We start from the raw sequence: 23629 nt of genomic DNA on the forward strand, positions 1-23629 counted from the left end.
AAAATAAGAAACTCAAACCAATATCAAGGATTATTTTACACGGAAATTTATACGTATTTTAAGGTTCTTTTTTAAAAGAATTAATTATATAATCATTTATTATAAACTTATCATGAATTTTTTTTTAAATTGCTGCTTGTTAATTTTCTCCCTTCTTTCTGGATGCCTTCGTGGTGTAATGATTAGCACACTCGGCGCGTATTCGAGAGGTACAAGTTCGAGTCCCGGCTAGGGCATTGCTAATTTTTTTCAGGTTTCCTGCTTTAAAATAATCTAATGGAGTAAAGTAATAATTAATTATATAATTAATTAACCATTACACCGTTTGTCTAATTAACGCCTTAACCTACAATGACGGGCATAGCCCGCGTACGATGGTTGGTCCAAACCTAACTTTAACGGGCATAGCCCGCGTACGGTGATCGGGCCAGAAGTGAATATTACATGGAATATTTGATACGCAATTAAAGTCTGATGCAATAATTGTGGTAGATGCAAGTACTACAAAATGTTTATTTATACGAAACTCCAAAATACAAAATTGGTAATCTGTAACGGTATGATATACTTCAAAGCATTCTGGTACATGTAACGCAACTTTACACTTTTGACACTCGTGTTCTACGTGGATTTTCTCGTACTTGATCTGCATACTGATTCGTTTCGATTGCAATATTGTTCGAAAATATGTCGTCAAATATTGGATTAAATATATCAAATTCTCCTCTACTTCCTCCTAACTGACATAAGGCTTCCTCTCTTAAGCCAGGAGTCATCGCATAGTCCCGGATTTTTGGACTATTTCTTATCTCTTTCCAAAGCCAGGACTCTGGTAGTTGATCGTCATCGGATGTATCATCCATAATTATTCGCCTATACTTTCTTCGAAAATTACATAATTCGTCATGCAGAGTCGTAGCTAGGGTTTTCAGCGCCCAGGGAGCTTGCCAAGGATGGAAAACATTTAATTCTAAAATGTCGTAACATCAGTTTGGCGCCCCTTGGATTCTGCGCCCGGGAACGGATGCCCCCTTGCCCCCCTCTATCTACGCCCTTGTCGTCATGTTTACGATTGCTCGGATTAGCGTGCTATACAAGTCGTGCAAATGTCCCGAACGCTGCGCGAGCTTTCATACAATTTCGGCCCAACATCTTCGAATCTATATCGTAGGTTAAGGGGTTAATTAACCATTAACGGTTTCCAAAAATTCGTGGGAAGCCATTATTAATATATTAAAATAATCTACAGTGGTGCCCAAACTAAAAAAATGGTGTTGGATGATGATTCTTCACCAGCGGAATTTGGCGATTGGGTCCCTTAATCCCCAGTCGCCCCTTAAAAGGGGGAGGATTTTCTTTCTCCCTTCTACATGCCCTTTAGTCGCGTAATGGTTAGCACACTCGCCTCGTATTCGAGAGGTCCAGGTTCAAGTCCCGGTGAGGGCATTGCTCATTCTTCATGTTTTCTGCTTTAAAATAACCTAATAACTCTACAATTTATATCATCACGCCATAATTTTTTTCGAAATTTTCCTTTCAATTTTTTTTTTTTTTTTTTTTTTTTTTTTTTGCGATTTTTGTTATTATGAACCAATTAATTCACTCTTGCACTTCAAAAAGTTAAACAGGCTTGTCTACTAAATTCCGCACGAAAAAGTAGAAAGGAAACATTCTCTCCTCAGTCTCCCCAGCAATTTCTACTTGGGTTGATAGAATATTTTTTTTTTTTTTTTTTTTTTGTTTTATTCCATGATATTCAAAATGCTTAGAGTTCACTGTATTTCCAATTCTGAAGGCGATTATCTTGTTTTTTAATCTTTTTCTAGCACTTCAGTAATAAAAGTTATGTTATTAAAAATCTATTCTTTGGTATCGGTGATCTTGGCTCTGCAGTGGCGGCTGAACAGTAGCGGCGAAGTGGAGATAAAACTGATTGCCAAAAGGTGCAGAGACCGAACGAAAAAAAAAAAAAAAAAAAAAAAAAAAAATCAAAATCTACCAATCTTAATAACTTTATGACAGAAACATTTATTACGATGTTTTTCCCTCTCGGTGCAGATAAATTTCATGCAGTTTAATTTGTTGATATTCGTAGTAATGAAACTAAAAATAAAGAATAAACTCAAATTAAAAGGGGGGGAATAGATAACCCACAGCTGATTGATGGATTGGAATGGAGTCGACGGTCGTTTTATAGGAGTTTGAATTACGTATATACTTGGGCGTTGTCTCATCTTATTGATCAAGCTATTAGCTGTGTTGATGCTACCGTTTAGAGATAATTTAACGGCACTGGGGTGGGTGGGTGGGGGGTTCAGTTTGAAAAGTTAACTTGTGTAGGAGTTTGGAAGCGGGAGTAATAATAGGGTGAGTGTTAAGTGTGCACGATGGCAGTAGGGGGCAAGAATTTAGGCGTAGGTGTATTTTATTTTTTTTTCCAACTTTTTTTTTTTAATTCACCAAGGAGACTTTTTATTGATCTATCATCATGTCAGATGGATTGATAAGAGCTATAAAAGCGTTAAATTGTCTATTACGAGTCTCACAAGATCGATCAAAGTGATAAGAGAAAATTGTCGATCGGAGGGTGGACGGTCTCAAACATTTGGAGAAGCTTAGATTGGTAAAGGTAACCGATTGGTCAATTATCGAATAGGAAGTGCTATTAAAATGTTAATTTTGTTCTTTTCTTGTTTATTTGGCACTGCAGTAAAGCATACTTTAATCCGGTCGTGCAGTGTACGCTTTAGAATCGCCTGGTTCCATTTTAAGACCTTAAAATATTGTTGCGTGCGAAGGCTTCTTAATAGATTGAATACACAAATTTGATAAAAGGTTAATAAAATTCATTCTTATCAAAAGAAATATAAAAGAAAGCTAGATTTTTTTCCTCAAAGATATTCGTAAAAGTGTTGACAATATCACGTAGTATAATCAGTTGTTATACTAAAAGCGTTAAACACAAAGCAATGCAAAGCGCATCTAAAGAAAAAGCTACATCTGATATCTCGGTTCACACGGAACTAAACAACTCGCAACAACAGTAACTAAGCGACTATCTGAGATGTCTTAATTTTAGGTAAGAGGTAATCGGCCCATTGCGGCCTTTACCAATATATTATTCTTGACTTTTCTAAATCTTGAGGATCAAGGGAGTTGAATCCACTAGAATGGAAAGTACTTGTACACATACTGTGCTAGAATTCAGAGATTTTTAATAGAGGCTCCAGTGCCTCCATCTGTTGAGAGATAAGTAAACTTAGAAGATACGAAGGGGCTCATGTGGCTCCATCTATTTCTGAAAATGAAAAGCTTCTTAGTATGCTGGTGCTCCAGTGGCGTCATCTCTTGTAGGTTGCATTGTGAGGCATTTTTGAAAAAACTTTCATACCATTTCTTTAGATAAGCAATTATTGGCTTGATTATATGATGAAATAGCATAGTTTGTCACAGTAGAAAAGGGTTCACAAGAATAAAACTATAAACATATGTTACGGTGAAACACCGAAATCTGGAGAATGTCGACTTTCACCGGTGAATGTCAACATTCACATAGTCTCTTGGTGTATGTCCAAAATATTTTCCAAATACTCAAATTCCGGTCAATGTCGACATTCACCATGTACGTAATCTAAACACCATGTTCACCATGTCGTAAAAGCTCAAGTTCCATCCAATATTTCACCTATATTGAATTTTAGTCGAATAAATGTGGCAAACAATTGATCATAAGTGATCAGAAATCAATAACGCGAACAAATGCACAAACACACGCTCTTCTTTGTATATATATATAGATTTTGTAAAAGTTAGTAATTTTTGGTTAATAAACTGTACGATTTGAAGAATAGCAGTGACAACACTTTTCGAAATAAAGCATTTTTTATCTCCAACGAGAGAGACAGTTGCCACTCGAAAAAATGAGGACGAGAATGATTGTTTTCAGAGTTTTTAATTAATATTTTGGGCAATTAAAGTTGTACGAAGGTAGCAAGAGTCGAAAAGGCTTCCAACGAATTTTTGGAATTGAGAATTATGTATTTAACGTTTGGCAATACTATTTGCATTTCATTGTAAAACTTGGAAATTTTTGATTAACAAACTCTACGGTTTGAAAGCGAGAAGTGGCAACACTTCTCGAAATAAAGCAGATTTCGTCGACCTTTCCCAGCACCCAGAAAAGAATTTGACGATAGCTATAGTAGAGACTGAATTAATCACGAACACACACACACATTCTTGTTTATATAGTATATAGGTTGGATGGCTCTAGATACCATTGTTTTTTCACAGTGCGAGAAACATTCTTCATTATTTAGTGTCTTTAAATGCAATACATGGTGATAATATTTGTTGGCAACAATCTGAAAAGTGAACCAACGCAGAAAGTGAAACGACGCAAAATGCCGGTTTGAGAATAATAGTCCTTTAGGTCTAACGCCCATTTGGGCTAAAATGACAGATGCATAGTGGTTACGAAAGCCAACTGCTATACGAAAGGGCTTGGGTTCGAATCCCGGAGAAGGCATTTTTTTAACTGTCTGTCCCTTCATAGGATGCAAGTGTGGTCCACCTATTAGGTGCCTCTGTTACGGTGAAACACCGAAATCTGGAGAATGTCGACTTTCACCGGTGAATAGTCGCTTAGTGTTGTCCGAAATATTTTCCAAATACTCTTATTTCTGACTTACACCGGTCACTGTCGACATTCACCATGTACTAACGGTGAATGTTGAACATATAACAATATTATATTTTCTTCTCCGTCATTCAGTCGCGAATAAACGCACTTGAAACTTGAAATAAGAACTTAAGAACATGAGAATCTGAAACACACAATACATTCAAAATGAGAAAGGAAAATAATAGAAGTTAAAAACTTACTTAATTATACTGTACGTTCTAAATGAGAAAATAAAATAACAGTCATAAAAAACTTACCAAATTATGTGATTCAAATCTTATTTATTGCAACAACTTAAACTATTATGGCACTTTATGACCTCTCTTTTCGACTTTCACCAGAGCACATCTGTGATTGTCGACATACACCGGTGAGGGTCCGAATATACAAGAATGTAGTGCAATATTCGATCTTTCACCGACGTTTTTGGTGAATGTTGACATTCTTCGGTGAAAGTCGACATTCTCCAATTTCGGTCTTTCACGCTAACATATGCACACCAAAGTCTATAACTGCTTTGGCAGGAACAAAGTCCATAGCACTTTGTAAAGTAATGCAGTAAGATGAAAAGTAATAATAATAATAAAATATAACTTGGCTAAATAAGTAAAGAACGAAAATATATCAACAATTACCATCGACTATTGTGGTGAATAGTACGGGGTCTTTTGTGGCGTTGTTCTACTGTGTAATCATAATTTCCGGGTTTTTTAATAATATTTTCAGGACTAACTAAGATTCCCCGTCTCCGGTCTTTTATAGTTTTCAACCGCCCGCGTGAGGTCTTTCTAGCACTTTCTGATTCTCGAGATTTCTTTAAAGCAAAAAAGGTATGGAATAACGGTTACAGCTAAATGGCGGTCAATTACATTTATTCAATTTCAGTACAAATTACCGAGATATCCATTTACTCAAAGTTAAATGCACGTTTTCCTTGTACTTTTAATTTTCCGGCGTAGATTAGGCATCCTCCAAACCTGACTCGCGCTGCGTTGTGCGGGGAAATGCAACAATTTTAATTATAATTCTACTAAAATTATTTATCTAAATAACAAATTTGTAACAATATAACACGTTGCTCCGTTGTATCTTCAAGAAATTTTTGGACATCATAAGAAATCAAACAATTTTAATGCCTTATTTGTGTAAACTGCTACTCTTATAAAATACTAGAAAGCCCGGCGGTCATACGAAATGACCGCTGTTCTAACTATTATAAATTGTAATTAAAATGATTTGTGCAAAGGTGTCTGCTAGTTTAAACTGAATTACCCAGGGCAGGCGGCGAGGGCGCCCCTTTGCTTACTGCCCCACGGAGTTTCCCTCTTCTACTTGCTTAATTGCTTTAAGTAGAATGAAATGAAGGAAACCATTGGCGGTACATTCCTTAAGAGCCACCGCTAGCTCAATCAATAAAGCTGATTTAAATAATGAAATGTTAATTCACATGTCAGAGATCTCTTTGTGCACAACATTTCTTACATTCATTACAATGTCTTTAATTCAAGATGCTGTTTAAATTTTTATAAACTGCCAGTTACTTGAAAAGCTTCTATCAGTTATCTTTTAGGCATATTAGATTAAAGTTTTGCCTGCAATCAGTGCATTATTAAATGTTTTTTTCTCCTTTTCTTCGTAGTTAAGTTTACATTCAATGAGCGCCGATAGATGGCAGCACTATGATACAAGGCGTGGTTTGCCTTCAAATGAACTGTAATATTTGGGTGTTGACCGACTCGAAGCCGGGCAACAAGTTTCTTACAAATGATTCATGATCTTCGCTCTATAAAATTTGTCAGCAGGCTGAGTGAAACTATTTAATAACAATGACCGCCAACTGTCTTGCTTTGAAAAACGAAATAATCAAAAGGTGCGGGGGATAAAATATGATCACGTAAACAGTTAGGTTGTGGATATGATGTTTTCCCATTAAACATTTCTGACAAACTCACCGCAATAACCTGTTTGTCTCTTAAGTATAAATTTGATAGATGATTGTTGTGTGTTTCCGTGTTTAGGGAAAATCCACTTTTATCTTGTTATTGTTTATAACCAAACGAATTTTTTTAGTTTTTAATCCATTTCCAAACGGGAATTTGCATTCATAGGATTTTCTGCTTGCTCTGTCCCTTTTTTTTTTTTTTTTTTTTTTATCGCGTCGAGGAATATTCTGTATTTCTGAACTCGTGACTTTTGCACTTGCGTTACTAGCAGTGAATTGCTTTTCGTAAGATAATATACAGCGTTTCGAGTAAAAGGTTATAAGAGCAAGTATTAAATAAATTAGATTTAAAAAAAAAAAAAAAAAAAAAACTGAAATGTTTCAGATTTTAAATTACGTCCAAAGGGGCGTTTTTTAACATTTTGTGTGCTACCTTTCTTTATTAAATATCATGTTCCTCGCACTTAAACCATAAGATCCAGTGCAACAGCAATATCGCAAAATAGTTTTAAAACGAGCCTATCTTTAGAATTTCCGATACAGAGACTCACGCGCTGGAGATAAAAATGTTTTTTCTGCACAACGTTGCCATTGCTCGCTTTGAAATCCTTGAGTTTGTTAATCAAAAATTCGTCAAAGTTTTAAAAAATAGGAAATCGATCCTAAAACAAATTTCAAATTTCAAATTGGGTCTTCCACATGCTCATATTCGTTGGAGGATTACGTTATTCAAAATTCGATGACTCTATGTACCGTTGTTTTATCACAATACGAGAAATATACATACATTTATGCAGATTTTTCATTATTTAATTTCTTCAAATATAATGCAGGACTCTAACATTTTGTGGCAACAGTTTGAAAAGTGAACCGACATTTATGAGTCCGACGCAAAATGCCAAAACGAAACTAATAGTCCTTCGGGATTAAAATCCCTTTGGACTAAAAAGGCAGGTAACTTAAAAGATGTTTAAATGCCAACATAAATAGAATAAGATGATTTATGTTCATTTACGATTTCGAACTGAATAATTTGATTTCATTTTTCTTGTGTAACTCAAATTATGATGATCATCTCATCTCCCAGTTTGATCACGCCTTTTTTTTTTTTTTTTTTTTCTTTTTTCAAATTCAGTTTATTTATTATTATTTTTTTTTATACTCTATTTTTATCTTGTTACAGAATGGGCACGTTTCAAAATTTTTAAATTTATAAAAATAAAAAAGAAAATCTGAAAGCTCTTAGATATTATATTATGCCCAAAAGGGCCTTCTTTTAATATTTTGTATGTTACCTTATTAACATGCTATTTAACATGTTATTAAATAGCATGTTATTTGCACTTAAACCACATAAAATTCAATTCAACAGCAATACCACAAAATATTTAAAAAGGGAATTTCTCTGGAAGTCTTTAGAATTTCCGATACACAGTCTCGCGCGCTGGAGGTAAAAATGATTTTTTCCGTACAGTGTTGTCATTGCTGGCTTTGAAATCGTTGAGTTTGTTAATAAAAAATTTGTTGAAGTTTTATAAAATTTAAAATGGATAAGGAAACACATTCGAAATACAAAATTCGGGCTGGTTCGGTTGGAGGACTACGTTATTCAAAACTGGATGGCTCTAGGTACCGTTGTTTTTGCACAATGGGAGAAACCTTCATACATTCCTGCAGATTCTTCATTATTTAATTTCTTTAATTATAATGCATGGCGATATATTTGATGGCAACAGTTTGAAAAGTGAATCAACATAGAAAGTCAAACGACTAATAGACTAATTAAATCTATTCGTTTTGAGACTAATAGCTCTTTGGGTTAATAAATAATAAATAAATACACATATTCAAAGATATCTAATATTTCAATTGTTCTGGGAATTAATTAAACTCTGCAAATACACACATTTCATCAAGTTTTTTCGCTCTTAACGCACCCCATTTATTTACTTTGATGCTAGTAATTTATGATTTATATCTCTCATTTATGTAGAATTTAATGATTTACAATCGCAAAAATTTTCAGAATTCGCCTTGCCTTTCGATAAGGTGTGCATGTGTGATTTTCATACGTCAGTTATATAGAAAAACTGGTTTTGATTGCCGTTTATATTGAAGCAAAATTGAAGTACCGTTTAAACTGAAGCAGAAACTGAATTTTTCAGTTAAATTTCATAGCAAGGGGTTTTATTCTTTAAATCCAGTAATATAATAAAATTCTAAATTCTACTTTTTTCTCTTGAATCAGAAAACACAAAATTTTATGTACAGTAAACCCTTGCCAAGGATTTGCGGATCATGATTTCACATAGATGAGTTATCTTAATTGCTTTCATTTAGTTTGTCTAATGCTGGAATTTGTCTACTGAGCATAGCAAATAATTACATTTTCTTTTGTCAAAACTTAAAAGCCACCGAGCGGTAAAAATCGCAGAACACTGTACTTCGGTTCGAGGTCCGAATCCCACGAAAGGGCTGGCTGCATAGGCGTTTTCATGGTTTGCCCATGCGTAATGTGTATGTTACCGTGAAAGACCGAAATTGGAGAATGTCGACTTTCACCGGAGAATGCCAACATTCACCAAATACGTCGGTGAAAGATCGAATATTTCTTCACATTCTTGTACATTCGGACCCTCACCGGTGTATGTCGACAATCACATTGTACACGCTGCCATTCCAAAAGGAAGTGTCCCACAAATAAATGCAGTTGTAAAAGCAAGGGCCTCTTGTGCGATTCAAAGTGTCATAATAGTTTTAAGTTGTTGCAATAAATAAGATTTGAATCACCTAATTTGGTAAGTTTATAACTTCTATTAGTTTCCTTTCCTATTTTGAATGTACTGTGTGTTTTAATTTCTTATATTCTTAAGTTCTTATTCTCAGTCTCAAGTGCGTTTTTTCGCGAATGAATTACGGAGAAGGAAATATAATATTCTTATATGTTCAATATTCACCATTAGTACACGGTGAATGTCGACATTCACCGGTGTAAGTCAGAAATAAGAGTATTTGGAAAATATTTCGGACATACAATAAGCGACTATGTGAATGTTGACATTCACCGGTGAAAGTCGACATTCTCCAGATTTTGGTGTTTCACCGTAACATGTATACGAGCCAGTTTCCTTAGAAAGTCCTCCACGAAGGCATCCCTCCCCTTAGGCCGATAGCCCTCGAGTGCTTTGCCGTAATCACACAAACCAAACCATAAAAGTTGGGCTTAAAATAATCGCTCTCTTTGGTTATGACACTTCCAAGTCTCCTGCTTTAAAGGGTTAGAATGAAATAAATTTATTCAAATATTAATGAAATTTAACGTTTCTCAGTTTTAAATACATATATTTTTTGTAATGGTAATTCTAAATTTTCTGGTGAAATTTAAGAACTAAAGCTGTAAACGTTTGCGACAACAGCATTACATCTCCAGTTAAAGAAATTCTGAATCGTGGTTTTTGGTTTTCATTTTAGAGATTTATTGTTGTTTATAGGAAGCTTATTTTTCATGAAGTATACCGCCCAGGAAAAATTTCGTTATTCGCCTGCATGCGAAGCAATTTCGTTCATGAATTTATACATAAATAACATTACAACGGCGCTCGGCAAGGATATTCAAAATTCAAGTTTTTTTCCCACGTAGCTTATTTTATTATTCACACACTGATCACCGAAACATTTACCTTATAAAAGAAGATAAATAGCTTTACATATTTTACAATTCAATTTCTGCACCCGTGCTCCGTATTGATCGCCAACGGAACGGATATTGCCACGCACTTCAGCGTTCTTTACCTCCTGTTTTTGGCAACCTTTTATTTCATTAAAAGTTTATAATTGTGGATGTAATGTGTCAAACCTGCAAAACAAGCTCACAGGATGACCACAGGATTGAGATTACTTGTTCTTACTCGTAGGTTTCTGCTGTACATAAATAAAACATGTTTTGTTTCAGAATTTGTGTACTTTCTTTTTTTGCGATTTGTGTCGTTACTGCCGCGCCAGGAAAGCGTTTCCGAGCGTGCATTGCTATGTGATTTCCCATCGTGTATGAGTACTCTATCTCTGCTGAAAGTTTGTCACCGCTGTATTGATACACCCTGTATGTATGTCATAATTTAGCAAAAAACACTGGAACTTTTAACAGCTTTCGATATCCGTCATGGCTGAGGGTTGAATGTGTTACGTAATGCCGTCAATAAACCTCAAACATCAATAATATTCACGAGACAATTTTATGAATAACTTTATTGAATGAACACGAGACTTTTAATTTATTAATGTTTTAATGACGAGAGTTTTACATATACCTTTTTTTTTTTTTTTTTTTTTTTTTTTTGTGAATGGCATCAGTTTTCGGCGTTGCCATGCACGTTCTGATCCGCGTTTGCTTAGTGACAGAAGTGTTCTATGAATTTAACGTTGATATGAATTCAATTGAATGATGCATCGTATTTTTGTTCTGTTTATTGAATAATATCCTAGCTCCTGCTTTGGAAACTGGGTAAATACTGATGTCAAGTATTAATAAAGTTGTTTATTCGTCAAGAAGCATGTGCAGAATCCAAGTAGATAAGATTTATGTCTTTATATTGAAATTGTAAACGGATATTCTAATAGTAGACTCACTGCGTCTAATTATTATTAAGGTTTAAGAACCTGCGCAGAACAACCGTTGACGGGTAGTCTCGGCGTAGTTCTGATTTTTTGGTATTTTCGTTACAGAATGCGTAACTGATGAAGATAACTAGATTTCTACAAATCGCCAATCTTTATTTTCGCACATATCAAAAATCAATCTTTTTGCAGATAAGGTATTTTTTAATCATAGTGAGGAGACAATAATTTCCATGTATACGGTTTTTAGACGTCCTACGTAAGCATTTTGGACAAAACGGCATAAGCAGCGCAGAGTTTTTTGCAGGGTGGAAGATAGGGAAAGGAATGACGTAACTGTTGTGCCAAGAGTATTGATACCGACGCAGATGCAATTGTAGAGACAAGTTATGATTGGTTTATTTTAGTTTTGTTACCTTTTTCAGGCTGTGTTATATAACATGGAAAGATCTCGAGTTTGGGAGAACAAATGGATTTACAGGGAGAGCACTAAATCTAGTTAATTTGGAGATCGCCAATTATTTTTAAAGCAGCTATCGTATTTTGTTATATCTTAGAAGTATTTATATACATATATGTAATATTAGCACAAGTTTGGCAGCACTGAGACGTAGAAACGCAGAAATACTGATAGCATAGATACTCGATACTTAGAGTGTCCATCCATTTTGAAGAATAAGCAGTCGAGCCGAATTAAATTCCGTATTTATTTATTTAAATTCCCATTTTGGTGTCCACAGTTCCCGTGGTACTCCAATCTTGCCTATTTCCAGACCATTTACAATTTTGATACTATAGCGATAGAACATTGCTGCAGGGTCTCAACAGGATGAAAGCTTAAGCGAAAAGAGAGAGAATGTCGCAGTACTTCACAGGAGGAAGGGAGGGAGTCAAAAAAGGTTTTAATTTACGAATTACTTTGATTGAGCAAGAGATATCTGCATTAAGGATTACGTAAGATCGCACGATTAAGTTGAATGACGCAGTTTAGATTTATAGCACTATTTCTAACACAGAGAGATAAAGTTCCCAAAAGAAATAAAAACAAAAGATGTTATAGCGAATTTAATTTAGATGTTTGCTTTACATTTTTTATCTTGCATATATGTATATCGTTTTTTGATTGTAGGTTTATTAGTAGTGTATTCTTATTCGAAAGGAAAGCATTTGTAACTCATTACTTTAAGAATTTTGATACATTTTTTGCAGATTTTGATAGTTCCTTAGCTTTTAATTTTTCTGGTGTAACTATTCGATTAATAGAACTACCAAACTGTTTTCATGCCGAAAACATCTGAAAGATATCTGATGTGGCCACAACATGACTTCCTTGTACGGAATATTAAATTATACGCATTTTTTCTTGAATTTCATTTAAACGTATTGGATTGAATTAAATCTACTTCGTCGATAGCGAAATAGAATAAATGCACTTTTTAAAATTCACTACATTTTTTTATCATAGCCACACTCTGGTCCTTAACATATTTCGTTCATATTATGACTCAGAATGCACAAAATTTATATCATTTAAAGAATTATCTAATCGTTGTCACATGTTCTATTCAAATACTATAACAAAGCTAGAAAGATATATAAAAGAAATTAAGCAAACAAAACGAAAAAGAAACAGTTTTTCACAGACGATTGAGTATTTCTCATTCAATTAATTCAGTTCGCACTTCGCGACAAGGTAAAAATACATAAAAACTCAAAATATCTGTATTAAAAATTACGAAGTAAATCTTAAATACTTATTTCCTCGAAAAAATTCTAGAAAGGATTAAGCATGATTTAATTCGCAATAATAAATGAAGGCTTTATTTTTGTGTTGCGAAGCTTAGTCTCTCTAGATTCGCAACAAATCTACTATTCTGCTGTTTCAAATGTCAACAAATATGTCCGCCATGTTATTTAAAACTTAACCGCACTTAAACAGCTTTTAAATTGTTGATAATTCTAAAAATATTGCATACAGATTTATTAAAGGCATAAAAACTTTAACCGGAAGATAAAAACAACATAATTCAACCATTTTTAAAGCAAAAAATGTACAATTTACAAACATATAAGAATAAAGAAACTGAGATCACTGAGCCGGGTAACAGTGTGGATATATTTATAAATATATTTATATACGTTTGGCTCGGCCGATTGGAACCAAAATACGAGGTGCATGTTATAGTAGTCTTATATACAAAATTTTAACGTTCTGAGGCTACTCGTTTTTGAGTTATGCGAGATATATACGTACGGACCCACAGACGCCACGAAAAATTCAAGAGAATTTTTGTAAAAAATTAAGTTTTACACAAAATTGTAAAACTAATTTAAAATGAATTCTGAAGACAGAATTCATTTTAAATTAGTTTTACAATTTTTTTTGCGGGGCGCAAAAGAGTCCTTTTTTCTGTCCTTACGAACAGATGTCAAAGAAAAATATCGTTTAATTGCATTCGATAGCTGTGAAAATAGATATTTGCGTTGAAATATGATGCCTGAAACTTTTCGCGATTACAATACTTCCTTTTTACTTCGTACAAGGAAGTGAAAAGGGACAACATTTTAAAGTTATATATTTCCTTGGGCATTCTACCAGAAACTACATTGTACTATATTTCATTATTTTTAATCATGTAACAATATTCATATTGTAATTTGGCTCAGGACTAAAATTTGCTTCCCATTTTTACAACAGCATTAGATAAATTGGGATTCCGTCATCTGTTCAACTGTCACCAAGTAGAGCTGGTGCAACCTACCGTAGCTTTCGACGTAGCCTCCTTAATGCTGTACGGTACTGAAGCAATGCCTATCCGACTGAAGATACTGCTGGACAGACTGTTTAGCGTGTTGCAGCATGAAGAGGTCGTACACGTATTGCATGGCTTCGGCTGGACGTATGACGATTACGCCAGAGGATATATTCTTCAAGTATGTCTTTTTTCCATTTCTTTAATATTAGATTGAATGTTAATTTATCGTGAACATGAGAACAGTAAATGTTTTCATAAGTGCGTATAAAAGATCTTGTTGTATTACATTATTTAAAAGATCAAATTATAGCTTAAGGGGACTCATACACCTTAAACCCCTTATGATCTTCGAATATGTGACTGTTGCAAGAATTGCGATATTTTATTTATTTTAAAAGCAATTACTTCCAACTTTTTACATCTGACTACATAATATAGCTGCTTTGGAAAATAGTAACCAGAAAGTTTGTGTTGCCACAAATATTTTTGTAATTTAATCCTCTTTGTGACAAAATATTTCGCCATGTTTCCACCTTGCGCGCATGATATTTTAAAAATGGCTAATGGTACATATTTGAAATTCGATGGAATTCTTTACATGGGCTCTAATTTCTAAGTGAATCAACAATCTGATGACTATTTTAATATTGAAAAATTTTATGGACGAAAACATTAAAAAATTTTTAATAAATATATTTTATAAACTTTAACTCAAAATAAAATAAAAATTTAACGTGAAATTTTTAGAATTTTAGGTTCACAGTAGTTTCCAAATGTTATAAAAGCTATATATTAAATATGGAATTAAATTATGAAACACAATGTTTTAAACTGTGCGCGCAAGTTGGAAACATGACGAAAAATGTTGTCACAAAGGGGATTAAATTATAAAATTATTTGTGGCAACACAAACGTTCTGATTACTATTTCAGAAAGCAGCTATATTATGTAGTCAGCTGTAAAAAGTTGGTAGTAATTGCTTTTAAAATAAATAAGTTATCCCAATTCTTGCGACAGTCACCTATTCGAACATCTTATGGGTTTTAAGGTGTACGAGTCCCCTTAAAATAACTAATTTCAACAATTTTAATTTAGAAAAACGATAATTCCTCTGATATATATGCATGCTAGCGGCAGAGTTTGATATCCGGTGTCCTATAGAATGCCTAAAACTAGCCGTCAGTGTATAAAACGATTCCTATTTCACACATTTCCTAGGTATTCTATAGAATGCCAAATGACAATCCGTCAAAGTAGGAAATATGTTTCCGATTCGTTTCGAAGAACCGAAACTACTTACCAGAAGTTAGAAGATTTCATGGAGAATCTTTACATTATGGTAACTTGGCGATTTTTTGGCGAAACTTTGGCGACCAACCCTGCTACAGCAACCTGCTAGTTTTTTTTTTTTTTTTTTTGTTTTTTGGACGCCATTTTATTTTCACAAACTAAAGGCATGTTTTTTTTACTCAACATTTTTTCCAACAATCTGCTAGCCGAATTACGCTTATGCTAGAACTTTTACGGAACAAAAGTGCTTAATCATGACGAAGATTAGGTGCGAAATTGAGAGAAAGTGTAGAATCGCCCACTGCTTGCCGCGTTTTTAAGAATTGCATATGCACGGTATCCATGTATGTACACGTCGACCTTTTCTTACTTCAAAAAACATCCGAGAATTGCACAAAAATGGCATTGCGCACACTCTTGACTTTATCCATGTACACATCGACCTATTTTCACTTAAAAAGTCAAAGAAAATTGACAAAAATCCAATTCTTCTTATTCTTGTAAAAAGCGCCCAAGAAATAAGTGGGCGATTCTGCACTTTAGCAGCTAAATTGTTTCTAAGTGCTTATTAGCTAAAATCACATTCGGAATTTTCCGGAAAATATCACATGACATGTCTCGTGATCTCTCATTTCTCTGAGACAAAATAATCTGTGGTTCGAACTGTGTACTTCTCAGATTATTGCTAAAATCCTAGCTAGTAACCTTTATCGCCTTACCAAAATGTCGCCAAACTACCTGTTACCATATTCTAAAGATTACCGATTTTATTTTACTCCTACACAGATATAGAGAAATTAGAACGATTCCATAAGCAATATGTGGAATTCAAATATCTTATGATTAAAGAAATTTAATTAATTATTTGACTGATTATTTATTACAGAAATTTAATTGATTTATATTAGCCCGAAAGGGCTATTAATTTCGTTTTGGTATTTTGCGTTTAAAACTTTAAATGTCGGTTTACATTTCAAATGGTTGCCAGCCGATATTATCGCCTTGTGTTATATTTAAAGAACTTAAATAGTGAACAATCAGCATAAATGTATATACGTTTCTCGCATTGTGGTAAAACGACGGTACCCAGAGCCATCCAATTCTGAATAACGTAATCCTCCACCGAATATGGACATGTGGGAATCCTAATTTAGAATTTGTAACTTGTTTTATTATCGATTTCGTATTTTCTAACACTTTAACGAATTTTTGATTAAGAAACTCCACGATTTCAAAGCGAGCTTTGGCAACACTGTACGGGGAAAAAAAAAAAAAAAAAAAAAAAAAATCTCCTCGCGAGACTGTGTATCGAAAAATCTAAAGATATGCCCATTTAAAAATTATTTTGGGACATTGCCGTTGAATTGAATTTTATTTTTTAAGTGCGAAAAACTTGACATTTAGTAAATAAAGGTAACACTCTAAACGTTAAAAAAACGCCCCTTTGGGTGTAATGTAAAATCTGAAAGCTTTCAGATTTTTTAATTAATTATTTAATAAAATAATAAATTATTTTTAATTAATTATTTTATTGAAATATATTTCAGATGTAAAATTTAAGCGAACTGCTTAAATTTCATTCAAATAATGTTATAGGATTTATAATGCAAAAATTTTTAAAATACTTACTATTTGTTACCAAACTTGTCATCAGTAAATAAATACATGTATAAAGTAATTTGCTTTAGCTTGCGGCAGCCAGTGTCATCAATAATTCCTTTCGCTGTTTATCTTTGAGTAATTCATCCTTTTCACCTAACTTCTATAACAGCATGGATGTTGATTTCTATTCTCTAACAAAACAATCGTCAACGCCTCAAACAATGAGCATCAGGAAATGAGGCCTTTTCTGCACAGAAGGGGAAATGGTTCATTTGGGTCCATTTTGGAGAGTCCTGGAGGTCGAAATCGGGTGGGTGGATGACACGGAATCGGTTCGAAGAAAGGCTTTCGAAATGGCTTGCCAGACACGGCCCATTACCGGCCGATGTCTTGTAGCAGAAGGGGTAAGGACACGTAATAGATGTCTGTGGGACTGGACTTGGATGCTTGAATGGATGTACAATGAGCAATTCTTTGGGAGAAATGGTCTGGGCAACGTCGAATTGCATTTTGAGAAGGGGAAATCTACTACAAAAAAAAAAAAAAAAAAAAAAAAAAAACTAGAACGAAACAATGTATTCTATAAAACATATTTTATTTGCTATCTATTTCAGATTTTTAAGTGAACTAAGGAATTTTTTTCCCTTTTAAGAAGATTATATACATTTATTCGAGTATCTCTTTTTTTGTGGTTGGTCTAAAAACATTAACAGTAAATGTGACTTGTAATCTACTGCCGTTCTTTCCTTTGAACACACTCGAAGAGAAATATTTATTCCCAGTTCAAATTGAAAGTTGTTTTTAAACTGATTATATCTGAGAACGATAAGGTTTTAGAATTCTGAATGTGTGAATGTCGCAGTCAGTCGAAATTTAACCCTCAGATTAACCCATTAACCACCAATTTTTTTTTCTATCAATTGACGTTTATTTATGGGTGTCCAGATTGACACAGAGACTAGAAATTGGAATATAAATGGAATTTGGTTGGAATCTGTCGTGAGCCCCAAATGCGGATCGATATTCAAGTTGTCCTCAGCGAAAAATAAAATTCACATTGACAATAAATAGCTAGTAAATATATTTTAAAACCATTAGAGAACATGGCGGTACACAAGACTTTGAAATGATAAACACCGCTGGAAAAAAAAAGGGGGAGGGGCAGGGACAGTTCTATTTCTCCCGTTCTACTGGGCCGATTGACGAAATTCAACTTGCGTTTTTCATGCCCCGAAAGCGCGACTTAGGATATATATTAGATTTATATATAGCATTGTTTAACATTATTATACTATATAGCATAGTATATATATATGCATTGTTGGTTGCTATATAGGTATTTTATGTCAAAATATCTATATAGTATAGGTATTTTGACACAAAATCGGACTTTTTCTGAAATCACATGCCAATTGTTTTTCCATATTTCGATTCTACGACTCAAATTATGTCAAACTGCCAAGTTTTGTAAGAATCGCACGAGTAGTTTTTAAAAAATGAGCTCTCAAAATTTTAGTTCCTCAATGTTAATTGAATTTGATATATATGTTACGGTGAAACACCGAAATCTGGAGAATGTCGACTTTCACCGGTGAATGTCAACATTCACATAGTCTCTCGGTGTATGTCCGAAATATTTTCCAAATACTCTTATTTCTGACTTACACCGGTCAATGTCGACATTCACCACGTACTAATGGTGAATGTTGAACATATAACAATATTATATTTTCTTCTCCGTCATTCAGTCGCGAATAAACGCACTTGAAACTTGAAATAAGAACTTAAGAACCTAAAACACACAATACATTCAAAATGAGAAAGGAAAATAATAGAAGTTAAAAACTTACTTAATTATACAGTACGTTCTAAATGAGAAAATAAAATAACAGTCATAAAAAACTTACCAAATTATGTGATTCAAATCTTATTTATTGCAACAACTTAAACTATTATGGCACTTTATGACCTCTCTTTTCGACTTTCACCAGAGCATATCTGTGATTGTCGACATACATCGGTGAGGGTCCGAATATACAAGAATGTAGTGCAATATTCGATCTTTCACCGACGTATTTGGTGAATGTTGATATTCTCCGGTGAAAGTCGACATTCTCCAATTTCGGTCTTTTTTTTTCCACGGTAACATATACACTATTTATTAATATCTGTTTTTGATTAAACTTATTTGATTTTTCCTTTCATATTTTGAAATTCAGAATTATTTTAAATAAAATGCACCAATTTTTTATGATTTATTTTTAAAATTTGTATTTTTAAATAATTTTTATAAATTTTTCGAAAAAAAAATCTGAATTATCTATACATATAATAAAAGAAAGAGTCTGTCTGTGTGTGTGTGTCTTTCGTTCGCGCTGCGCGTAAGCTAATAGACCCACGGCTACGAAATTTGGTACATAGGTGCATCTAGACAAGAACCAGCGCACCTCGAAGCGATTTTTTCGAAATTCGAATTCGAATTTTTTTTATTTTACGTTTTGTCACGAAATCGCGTCATTTTGAGACATAATGGGCTATAGGAAAGCGAGATTTTACTCTACACACTCCATTTTCACATCGTCATGAAACGTAGGCACTTAGCTATTTTACGAACTTAAAATAAATTTCGTGTTTCAATCAATCGATTCAATACGAATTTATTTATTTAACAAAGTGAGCTTAACACCTTTTCAACGGGATTTTTTCTAAAACAATTTATTTTTAAAAATGTACAGTTTATTTTTCTTTGATTTTTGGAAACGTTAAACTTTTATCCTTGCGACTGCTTTTACAAAAAGAATTTCGGAGAAATGATAATATTTTGTATTTTAAAAAACATTTTTTAAATGAAGCTTCCGAGTATACTTCTCACATCTCACATCTTTACAAATGTGATTTTGGCAATAATTTTCCTTTCTTATTGTTGTTGATAGATTTTTGATGAAATCGCGTCATTTTGAATAGTTTCATTCTTTCAGAAATATGGGTTTGGCAAAAATGTTTCACCGTATTTCTTATGTCTCTGTTTTTAAGAGATTGGCATATTTCATTGTCATATATATATATATATATATGTATAATACTCCGCAGAGTAATATTCTTTGCAGTTTTTAAATTTAATGTTTGGTGTTCCCTTCAGGCATTTTTCTGGTACATTTTTTTAAATGAAGCCAAACGAATGAATTTTTTAAAAGCCAAACGAAGGCTGGCCGCGTAGCGGCTAGTAACCTATAAAAGTTTTGCCATCAGTAGTAGTATAAAAAATAAGTAGATTTATTTCTAAGCATACCTGCAAAACATTAGAGTTTTTTAGTGTAAAATTTGATATGCGTGAATTTACATTTTGGCGCGTTTTGAAATTTTGCGTATTTATTATAAGCGATAATAACGCCAAATGTGGTTTACTCATTTTGCTAAAATTATTTGAAAGTATAAACGATGACTTTTTCTGCGCGCATGGACAATGAAGAAAAAGGAAATAAAAATAGGTTGCTATAAATTAAGGACTTCACCAAGCCACTATTGTTGGCGCAAACTGAAAAAAATTTGCCAAGATAAATTTTTAAATTTCTCACCAAAAATGACAAAATTTAATATCTAGGGATAATTTGAGTCGTAGAATCGAAATATGGTAGAAAATTGGTATGTTATTTCAGATAAAGACCGATTTTATGTCGAAATACCTATGTTAGAACAAAGCTATATATAAATCTAATATATAGCCTAAATCACGCTTTCGAGATATGAAGGCCCAGTGGAAGGGAGATATAGAACTCTTTTTTTTTTTTCCCCCGCAATGTGCATAATAATATGACATGTCGCTTTTTGAAAATGTTTAAACCTTGAAACTCAGAAAAATTTTACTTCTTCACACAAATAATACTCTCCAGCTCACTCATTTAACAACTACAGCTCAATAACTCACTCAAAAGCTCGAGAAAGGTTTAAACAACAGTGTAAAAAAGTAACCATTGTTGCCAGCCTGATTAAAGTTACCAAATTTCCGATACTAAGACAAATCCCCAAATAGAGATCATGGTAGTTAATAGGTTAATATTGATACGAAATACAAGTAAAAAGAGGAGTTCTAACAATGTGATATTTTTCTGACGTTTTACTACATCATATTTCGGTTAATCTTTGGATTATGGTAACTTGGCTATTTTTTGGCGAAAATTTGGCGACTAACCCTGCTAGTTTTTGTTTGGACGCCATTTTGTTTTCACGAAGTAAAGGCATGATTTTTTTTTTTTTTTCACTCAACATTTTTTTTCCAACAATCTGCTAGCCGAATCACGCTTATGCTAGAACTTTCATGGAACAAAAGTGCTTAATCATGACGATGATTAGGTGCGAAATTGGAAGAAAGTGCAGAATCGCCCACTACTTGTCGCGTTTTTAAGAATTGCACATACACGGTATCTATGTACAGTCGACCTATTTTAACTTAAAAAAACATCCCAGAATTGCACAAAAATGGCATTGCGCACACTCTTAACTTTATTCATGTACACTGCTGAAGTCCTAGCTAGTAACCTTTATCGCCTTACCAAAATGGCGCCAAACTACTTGTTACCATATTCCAAAGATTAGCCCATATTTCTTTTATCGATGTAAAGATGTAAGCATAGATTTAGGCAACAGCCTTCTTAAGAAACGCTACTTATATGATCGAACTAAGTGATTTCTGATTTTTGTAATAATAGCTCACAAATATCTGCCATAGAATCTCGCTGGGTGCAATAAATTCTCTGCTGAGTTTTACTCATCTCAAGAAATTAAACATACCTACGTTAAGGTGTAAGGTACATTTTAATTTTATAACAGTTATTTTAATTTTAAAGTCACGTTCCAAACGATTCTTGTTTCCACTTACAACTCCCTATCAGAATGAGTTTTTAGAATCGCTTTGACTGCAAGTGAATTAGAAAGAGTATGTAAGGAAAGTTAAGTTTACTTACAACAACTTAGAGAGCGCTACGAATCCTGAGTACCGCGTGTTTACCTTCGTGCAAAGTCTCTTGAAGCTGTTACGTTCTGCCGTATATTACGCGCCTTTTGATATTCGCCGGCTTGTTTAAATTCAGGGTCAACCACGTTAGGTACTTGTGTTAGTTTCGGTTAAGTCTCTTAGTTGTAGTTTAGCTCTTATTTCTTATTCTGTGTTCAACCCCGAGAGGAGGCTTTGTTGTAAGCCCGAGAAAGGGGCCAACTGTTATTTTTAGTTGAGGGAAATAAAGGGTATTTTAACCCTTCTCGAATCTACATTTTTTGTTGTTGGAACTCGACGATCAGTCGCTAAGCTGTTCACTAGATTCCTTGACGTTTACTTTAGACAAAAGAGTCAAGAACCCTAGAAGGGAAGCAATTATTTTACTGATTTTTAATTGCTGCAGTGCCTCCTTTTCAGCCATTAACATTATATACTCTCAACGAGATAAAAAACCAAAACAAGGATCTATCACTTCTGGTATCTCAAAATCTCGATCTCAAATCTATCATTCCTGGTCTTTGGTATTGCAACTTTCTCATTTTAATTTCAACCCGACCACACTCTGCCAATTTTTTTTGTGAGTGTATAAACTGATCACTGGTCTTCGGTGGAATGTTCCTTCGAGCCGAAATTAATCAACTTCTTATTGCAATAACAAACACACACAGTTCAAAGAAGAAGAAGAAAAAAAAAAATACTAGCTATAAAAATATATTTGCCCATTATAGCCTCATCATCATCATCATCGTCATACCCGAAAAGGGTTGTTTCGAGGCTTCGCCCAGCTTATTAAAAAGGAACACATTTTCTTGTCACCTTTCGGTCGGGGAACAAATGATAGATGGTGATTTCGTAAACCTTGTCGCAACCTCATCCTTCAAGGCGGATGACATCTTGATGACATCGTTCCTCCTTCTTCTCGGTCCTGCTTCCCTCTCCCTCTTTGCGTCGAATTTGTTGCGACGACATTGTCGCCATCTGGAAACCCCCATGTCTATGCGATCTTATGCATCTTTAAGCAAACTTTTCAAATCACTCCGAATCTCCGTTTCACTTTAAAACTGTTGCCAACGAATATTATTGCCCCGTGTTATATTTGAAGAAATTAAATAATGAAGAATCTGCATAAATGTGTGTATGTTTCTCGCATTGTGATAAAGCAACGGTACCTGGAACCACTCCTGGCGCATCTGGAAGCCCAAATTTGAAATGTGTTTTATTATCGATTTCATATTTTGTAAAACTTTTAACGAATTTTTGATTAGCAAACAATGGCAAAGGATTTCAAAGCGAGCAATGGCAACGTTATACAGAAAAAAAAAAAAAAAAAAAACATTTTCATCTCCAGCGCGTGAGACTGTGTTTCGGAATTTCTAAAGATATGCTCAATTTGAAATTATTTTGTGATATTTCTCTTGAGCCGAATTTTATATTTTAAGTGCGAAGAATATGATACGTAAAAATGTTTCGAAAGAAAAATGTAAGGTAACGTACAAAATGTTAAGAAAACACCCCTTTGGAACGCAATTTAAAAACTGAAACTTTTCAGATTTTCCTTTCCTTTTTCATAATCGTTTTCTTTCTGAAAAACAGTCATACGTTCGTCACCAAGGTTTCGCTAGAAACTTTGAATTCAGGCATGACGATTGCATGACCTGTTTGACTGAAAAATTCTTCAAGAGTTTTTTTTCTAGATATTCAGAAGAATATTAAGAATGCAGAGCGTGCTATTGTCAGGACTTGTGTTT

At 33.8% G+C, this 23629-nt stretch overlaps 1 protein-coding gene across 4 annotated transcripts in view; it reads left to right on the plus strand.

Moving 5' to 3' along the window:
* Positions 1–23629, plus strand: part of LOC118204141 (zinc finger protein basonuclin-2-like) — a 577484-nt gene that overhangs the window by 529995 nt on the left and 23860 nt on the right. For all 4 annotated transcript variants that reach the window (XM_085816213.1, XM_085816212.1, XM_085816211.1 and 1 more), the window contains one exon: positions 13939–14174. In XM_085816213.1, the coding sequence (XP_085672339.1) occupies positions 13939–14174 (236 nt within the window). The remainder of the gene's footprint in view (positions 1–13938; positions 14175–23629) is intronic.

Source organism: Stegodyphus dumicola, chromosome 4 (assembly GCF_044657685.1).
Source record: "Stegodyphus dumicola isolate Sdum_Otavi_A_Nest chromosome 4, ASM4465768v1".
In the NCBI taxonomy this organism is placed as follows: Eukaryota; Metazoa; Arthropoda; class Arachnida; order Araneae; family Eresidae; genus Stegodyphus; species Stegodyphus dumicola.